This window comes from Rhinoderma darwinii, chromosome 4 (assembly GCF_050947455.1).
Source record: "Rhinoderma darwinii isolate aRhiDar2 chromosome 4, aRhiDar2.hap1, whole genome shotgun sequence".
NCBI lineage: Eukaryota > Metazoa > Chordata > Amphibia > Anura > Rhinodermatidae > Rhinoderma > Rhinoderma darwinii.
The window spans coordinates 292,108,729-292,116,766 of NC_134690.1; the positions used below are offsets into that span (position 1 = coordinate 292,108,729).

An 8,038-nucleotide genomic window follows, 5' to 3' on the forward strand; every position below is an offset into this window, starting at 1 on the left:
GAAAAACGGAGGACATACACCATTCTAATGGTGATGAAGATAATATATAAAGTAAATATATTAAATAAATATATAAAATAAATAAATAGTGTGACAGAAATATATATATATAAATAATTATATAATAAAGTGTAATAGTGATGAAAATACAATATATATAAGCCATACAGATGTGTAGGTGTACGAAAATGCAAAAACATAAAAAATATGAGCAAAACCGTTATATAATAATGAATTAATAAAAAATCTCTCAAACAGAAGCCGAGAGTAGATAATATGATGTACAGTATAAAAAGCCAAATAAATAGACTTGAGATACAATATAATACGATTGTAATATATATATAGAACTCCACATAACAAATGATCAGAGAAAATAATAATAACAAATATACAGTAAATACAATAACGAGCAGGGATATGAAGCTCATAATACATCAATACAAATAGACATCTTTATCTTCTCCGCTCCTGAGTTCAAATTAAGACCATGCACAATCTTCTCCAATATATAGGAAGGTAAACCCACTCACTGAAAGGAGCACACTAAAACATAAAAAGTAAATATAAAAAACGAGAAAAAAACCCTAGAGAAAATAAAATTCACGCATAGTTGAAAATAACAGAAAGGACCTGAAACTGGTGGCCTCATTTAGGCCAAATGGCGACACAGTATTAAGTAACGTAATCCAATTCATTTCTTTGCTCAATAATGCCAAACGTACATCACCACCTCTACATCCCAAAGAAATTCTATCTATTCCACGTACCTCAAAACCCTTTGGATTACAAGAGTGAAACTCACGAAAATGTCGAGCAACAGGCTGGAGTTTATCCAAATCTAGAGCACTGGAAGCTGACTTAATTTTGCTGACATGTTCCAACACCCGTACCTTCAAATGCCTGCTGGTCATGCCAACATAAATAAGGTCACAAGGGCAGGTGGCAAAATATACCACAGCTGCTGTGTTACATGTGATGTTATAAACAATTTTATAGTCTTTGCCTCTATCAGAGCTATAGAAGTTGAGGGCACGTGGAATATATTTACATGTTGCACATTTGCCACAATTATATGAACCCCAGGGAGGGCCCCTACTACCGAATGGATTTGGGGGAGCACTTGGAATATAATGACTGGCTGTCAGGAGATCCCTCAGATTTTTGGATCGCCTCCAAGTGATGGAGGGGTAACTAGGTAAAATCCCTGCCAAATCGCGATCAGTAAGAAGGACACTCCAATGTTTTTGTAGGATATCACGAATTCTAGTCCAATGAGGATTAAAAGTGGTAATAAATCTAACATTCTGATCAATGAAGTTCTTTTTAGGTCTACTCACCAGGAGTCCATCACGAGTTGAATTTTTAGCTCTAAGATAGCCTTTTTTAATAACCCTCTGACTATAACCATGATTTTCGAAACTTGCCATCAGATCCAGTGCTTGGCGCTCAAAGTTGCTGTCATTGGAGCAGATGCGCCTTGCCCTTAAAAACTGGCCCACAGGTATAGATGTTGTGACCTTCGGGTAATGAGCGGATGTGGCATGGAGGAGGGCATTGGTGGAGGTTTTTTTCCTAAAAATGTCGGTGGAAATGAAACCACTGTCATCTTTGGTGATACAAATGTCCAAAAAATCAACACGAGTCTGACTGTAGTGCCACGTAAGCTTGACATTGATATCATTCGAATTGAGCAAAGTGAGAAAAGATTCCAAATCAGACGTGGAGCCCTACCAAATGAATAGAATATCGTCTATATACCTCGACCACAGGAGAACTGAATCATGACCCGGAATTTGCTGGACAGTGTCCCTCTCCCACAGCCCCAGGAAAAGGTTGGCATATGAGGGCGCACAAGTTGCCCCCATTGCCGTACCCTGGAGCTGTAAGAAGAGGCGGTCCTTAAATACAAAAAAATTATGTGTCAATGCAAAATCAAGAAGACACAATATAAACTTAATAAGATCCGGGTCATGATTAGTCATCTGTAAAAAATGTCTTGATGCTCGTATCCCGTGGTCGTGGTATATAGACGTGTACAAGGACTCCATGTCACACGTAACCAAAAACATGTCATCCTCAAGATGCAACCCATCAAGTCGTTGTAACATGTCTGTGGTATCCCTAATATATGACGGCAAAGTTTCCACACATTTCTGAAGATAGAAATCCACAAATCTGCAAATGTTCTCACACAAACCTCCAATCCCCGATACTATTGGACGACCGGGGGGGTTAGTAGCATTTTTATGCACTTTAGGCAATAAATAGAACGTGGGTTTAATGGGGAAATCCACAGATAAGCCCTCCCTCAAGTTGGAATTGATGATTTGTGCATCCACACCCCTTTGTAATAAAGTATCTAGTTCTCCTTTAAAAACTAGCGTGGGATCGGATGGTAACCTGCGGTAACAATGGCTCATATCAAGTTGGCGAAAGGCCTCACATTCATACATCTGTGCCGGCCATAATACAACATTGCCCCCCTTATCGGCTGGTTTGATAATCACATCCTTAAGTTTTTTAAGTTCTAAAATTGCCTGCCTTTCTTTATAGTTAAGGTTACAAGATGTTCTAGAGTCAGAAATAGTTTCTAGGTCTTTTTTAACTAATTTAAAGAAAATGTCCACTGAAGGGCACAGCACGAAGGGGGGGAAATGTTGAGAACGGCGGCACAGATGCATGGGAAGTCTGGGGTCAGTCTTGACCTCCTGTTCCTCCAGTAATGAAATAAGGGCATCAAATGCCTGTTTCTCTGCTGGAGAGCACATAGGGACACTATGATCCTTTCTACCAAAGTGCTTCTTGAAAAGCAATTTCCTAGAAAAGAGAGCCAGATCTTTGATGGTGGTAAAAAGATCAAATTTACCCGTAGGGGAAAAAGACAAACCCTTTTGTAAAACATTAATTTGAGAGGATGACAAAGTGTAGGAAGAGAGGTTATTTACCTGCAGAGCCTCCTGTTTCTCTTGTCCCTGTTAAACACCCCCCTGGTCTTTCTTTTGACTGCCGGTGTTCTGGAGTTGAACATAGGGTCTCCATCTCCCGCGGCCTGAGGTTTGTCTAAAAAACCACCACATTCTTCTTCTGATACAAGAGAGGTGGAAGAGACAGAACGGGACAGAGAACGGGCTCTATCCCTTTTAGTATGCCAGCGATAGATTTTATTCGACTGAAAATCACTCAGATCACGCTGAAATTTTATAATTTTAAGGTCTTGTATTTCTCTTTCCCACTTTGTTAATTCCTCCTCCAATGCCTTATCAAAAACATCAAGCTCCTCTTTACTAAGGGACTGATGAATTTTATCTTTAAGGGGGTCAATTTATTTTTCCAAAGAGTCGAGGGTTCTGCGATTTGCCCCAATGAGCAACTCAATAAGCGTACGTGAGCATTTAGTGAGGGAATCTTCCCATTTTGTAACAAATGAGGGATCTTCTGTATCTAGGGTTGGGAACACCTGCAGACGTAGACCACGAGGTATAATATCTTTTTGTAGATAGTTCTCTAGCGCTGCCTTGTTCCACCAAACCTTAGTACGTTTTTTTTAGAAGATCACGTATTTTAAGTTTCAGGCCCTTAATGTTACTACTCTCTGTAGTCAATGCTGGATTCTCTCCGAATATGGTACCAAGTCGTGTAATCCAATCCTTATCTCTTTTCCTGAAATCCATATATCCTGAGGTATTTTCTGTAAACACAACACAACCTAAACAAACCTCACACCAAGAAATGGCGTATGCTGGGGTCCCTTATTGCAAGTAGATAACCTAGAAGCGAACCATAAAGGGACATAGCCCTTAAAAAAATAGTATACTAAATGATATACAAAAGTACAAAAAATCTTTATTAAATATAATCACCAATAACATATAATGGAATAAAAGATGGGATACATCATACACGGAGATATATACAGCAGGGTCAGATGGAATAGACCATAGACAAATAGAGTCAACCATCCAAGGATGACCAAACCACGCTCAAATAGTACATATGACAGTATTATAAACCCATGGGTATAAGGTAATAAGACCCACACGTAGTATAGTGCTACCAGCTGATTATGACAATGTACAAAGATAGACAATAAGGTCTACTATTGCCTACAAAGTATATAGCAATACATGAAAAGTGTCATAGTCATGAGTCTGCTGTATTCATGAGGGGAGCACTCCCCATGCCTGTCCCTGCCTTCTCCCACTCCCCTTACCATCGACTGATAACTGACATGTATACATGCAGATACACAGCAGCTGTCAGTCCCTGATTTCTGGGTACTGGCAAATTTTCCTTTTTTTCTGATGATATGGTATAAGCTTTAGACTCTAAGACATGTATACCAAATATATCTATGACATATCTGTATAAAATATAATCTGTTTATACAATTCTCACATTGTTTGCTAAGAAATAGTATGAGGTTACCCTTTATGCTTATGTCCTTACTGTTGAATTATATTATTGACTTTCTTCCTCTATAGCTTGTGGCTATTTTATATATGACTTATAATTTAAATTAGATTTTTGCTGGCACTGTATGTTTGTCATTTTTATTTTTACATTCCCTCTTTCATATGTGTATTTTACAATTAAGTATAGTTAGTTATGCATTGAAATACTTCACAAAAAAAACTGAATTACTCATAGTAGATTTGGCAAAACTGTACTCATTTGTGATTTTGCCATCTTTTTCAGGAAAGGAAAAATTGACTCTGTGTAACTACATGAAGCTTGCATTATACAATCAATTACAAGGAAGAAAAAAAATAAACATGGAACTAGGCCACCTAAAGAATATCTTTGTCATATCTGTGGGATTTTTACTGATTTTTGTTGCCTTTGGTGGCCTTCAAACATTGCAGGTATTGATGTGTTTAAATATACAGGGTGTCTCAAAAGTAAGGAAACACCCATATAAAATTAAAACGGTTTGGCAGACTGTGATCCAATTTTAGACACAAACTGAGGGGGAAGAGCAAACCTGTTAGACCATGTCAACAACATGGCGCCCATCTTGAATGCCACCATCTTGGCATTAATTTAAGTAATTCAAATGGAAAGCTTATGTGTGTGACATCAAACTGGTAGAGAAATTCAACAGGAAAACTATAGGCTCTGATGACATCTAATTTTGAGTTACTGATATGGAATACAAATAAATCAATGCATTAGCTATATTGCATTGCCCTATTTTTTATTTTCTTTAATAAAAATATTGTTCAATCACATTTATCTGGTCAACTAAGTTAAGAAAGGGCAACGTTTAAAAAGTTTCAAACAAAATCCCAAACTCAGTCAGACAATATAATATGCAACACTCCTATATGTCTGTGTGTCTCTGTGTGTGTATGTATATAAGTTCCAGTATGTGTGTGTGTGTACTTGACTGTGTGTATGTTGTGTGTATGTGCATATACTTATGTGTGTGTGCATCTACTACATTATGTGTACTCAGAGTTATCACTGTCTTATCTGTGGTATTACATAGGACTGCAGGTGACATCTACTAAATTTTATGTACTCAGAAAGTTATCACTATGTGTTATCTGTGGTGTTACATAGGACTGTAGGTAACATCTACTGCATTATCTGTAGTCAGAGAGTTATCACTGTGTGTAGGGCTGGGCGATTTTGCAAAAAAATAAAATCTAGATTTTTGCCAACTCTATGAACAATTTTTGATTTAAATTTAAATTTTGATTTGATTTTTAGATTTTCTCTCATTAACCATTTAATTGAGAATAAAAAAAAAATGCTGTCAGCGAGGTAGTCCTCGAATCCGAAGTAGTCCAACAACTGAATCTGTCAAAAAAACACAAAAAAATAAATAATCACTAACATATATAAAAGCAAAACAATTATTATACTTCCCTTTCCTGGGTCTAGCGCTGGAAAACTCCTGACATCACTGCCCACATATGGATAGTGACGTCAAGAGCAGTGCTGGAATCCCCGAGCAGAGCTCTAGTAGAGCCTCTGACACGGGACAACGGTCCAGGGAAAGCTCCTGACATCACTGTTGTAACGTCTATGGCCGCGGACCGTCGTCCTGACGTACCCTCTGACGGCCGCGGCCATGGACGAGTGAGTTACCGGCGGCATCTCCCTCCTGAGAGACGCCGGCACTCACTTCGTGGTCCGGACACTGTCTCCCGCAGGGTGTGCGTGCCCGCGCATGCCTGGCCTTAAAGAGCCAGTACGCGCACAGTTGCAGAATATCTACAATTAGCCCGGAATGCTGCTGGACTATAAAAGGGGCTCTGCCCTCTTGATCCTTGCTTGAGCGTTGTTGTGTTACCTTTAGTTTGTCATTGCAAATGGTCTCCCAGTGTTACCCGTTCCTGCTGCCTGTACCCTGTATCCCGTGCTACCGTGCACCTGTGCATTCAAGAGTGGAAGTCGTGTTTTGCCCTCTGCTGCATCTATTGTGTCGCACCCCGCCGGGTGTTCGTCTACTGTTGGAGCCTCATCTTTGCCTGAATCCACCACTACTGTCTACATTGCCTCAGGTACCCCTTCTGAACTATAGACATTGCATTGTACCTGTTTGGCTAACTGCTTTCCCGCTATGCGGCACGGCCCAGTGGGTCCACACCCCGCGCCGTGACCACTGTCCAATATATGGACAGTTATGTCAGGGGCTTCCTCAGAGTCGGAGTCCTCGGGCAAAACACTAATAGAGACTCTGCCTCGGGATTCTGGCCCTGGGTAAACTCCTGACATCACTATCCATATATGGACAGTGACGTCAGGGCCAGTGCTGGAGTCCCCGGGCAGAGCGCTAACTGATGCTCTGCTCGGAGACTTCAGGCCACGTGAATAGCCCCATTGGATTTTAATGCAGCCATGTGACGGCAGGAAAAAAAAATAGGGCCTTAAGGGTGCACTGAAATACATTAGCTGTTTTAGACTAACCAACTGCCTGTCCCCAAGTTTGCAGGCAGCCTAGTCTCTGAAGCCCCTGAAGTCCCCTCCCAGCTATGCCCCTGCATAACACACACAGCACTCAGTCTCACACACATGTATACATACATGCACACATACATACATACACACACATATACACTACCGTTCAAAAGTTTGTGGTCTCACATACAATTTTGTGTTTTCCATGAAAACCAACACCTATGATTATCAAATTAGTTGCAAAATGACTAGAAAATATATTCAAGACATTGACAAGGTTAGAAATAATGATTTTTATTTGAAATAATAATTTTCTCCTTCAAAGTTTGCTTTCGTCAAAGAATGCTCCATTTGCAGCAATTACAGCATTGCAGACCTTTGACATTCTAGCTGTTAATTTGCTGAGGTAATCAGGAGAAATTTCACCCCATGCTTCCAGAAGCCCCTCCCACAAGTTGGATTGGCTTGATGGGCACTTCTCGCCTACCATACGGTCAAGCTGCTCCCACAACAGCTCTATGGGGTTGAGATCTGGTGACTGCGCTGGCCACTCCATTACAGATAGAATACCAGCTCCCTGCTTCTTCCCTAAATAGTTCTTGCATAATTTGGTGGTGTGCTTTGGATCATTGTCCTGTTGTAGGATGAAATTGGCTCCAATCAAGCGCTGTCCACAGGGTATGGCATGGCGTTGCAAAATGGAGTGATAGCCTTCCTTATTCAAAATCCCTTTTACCTTGTACAAATCTCCCACTTTACCAGCACCAAAAGCAACCCCAGACCATCTCATTACCTCCACCATGCTTGACAGATGGCATCTGGCACTCTTCCAGCAACTTTTCAGTTGTTCTGCGTCTCACAAATGTTCTTCTGTGTGATCCAAACACCTCAAACTTCGATTCGTCTGTCCATAACACTTTTTTCCAATCTTCCTCTGTCCAATGTCTGTGTGCTTTTGCCCATATTAATCTTTTCCTTTTATTAGCCAGTCTCAGATATGGCTTTTTCTTTGCCACTCTGCCCTGAAGGCCAGCATCCCGGAGTCGCCTCTTCACTGTAGACGTTGACACTGGCGTTTTGTGGGTACTGTTTAATGAAGCTGCCAGTTGAGGACCTGTGAGGCGTCTAT

General features: G+C 40.4%; 1 protein-coding gene across 1 annotated transcript in view; it reads left to right on the forward strand.

Moving 5' to 3' along the window:
- Positions 1–4,711: 4,711 nt before the first annotated feature.
- Positions 4,712–8,038, forward strand: part of LOC142760539 (protein unc-93 homolog A-like) — a 74,509-nt gene continuing 71,182 nt past the window's right edge. The window contains exon 1 of the mRNA XM_075863732.1: positions 4,712–4,865. Coding sequence (XP_075719847.1) covers positions 4,728–4,865 — 138 coding nt within the window. The 5' untranslated portion in view covers positions 4,712–4,727. The remainder of the gene's footprint in view (positions 4,866–8,038) is intronic.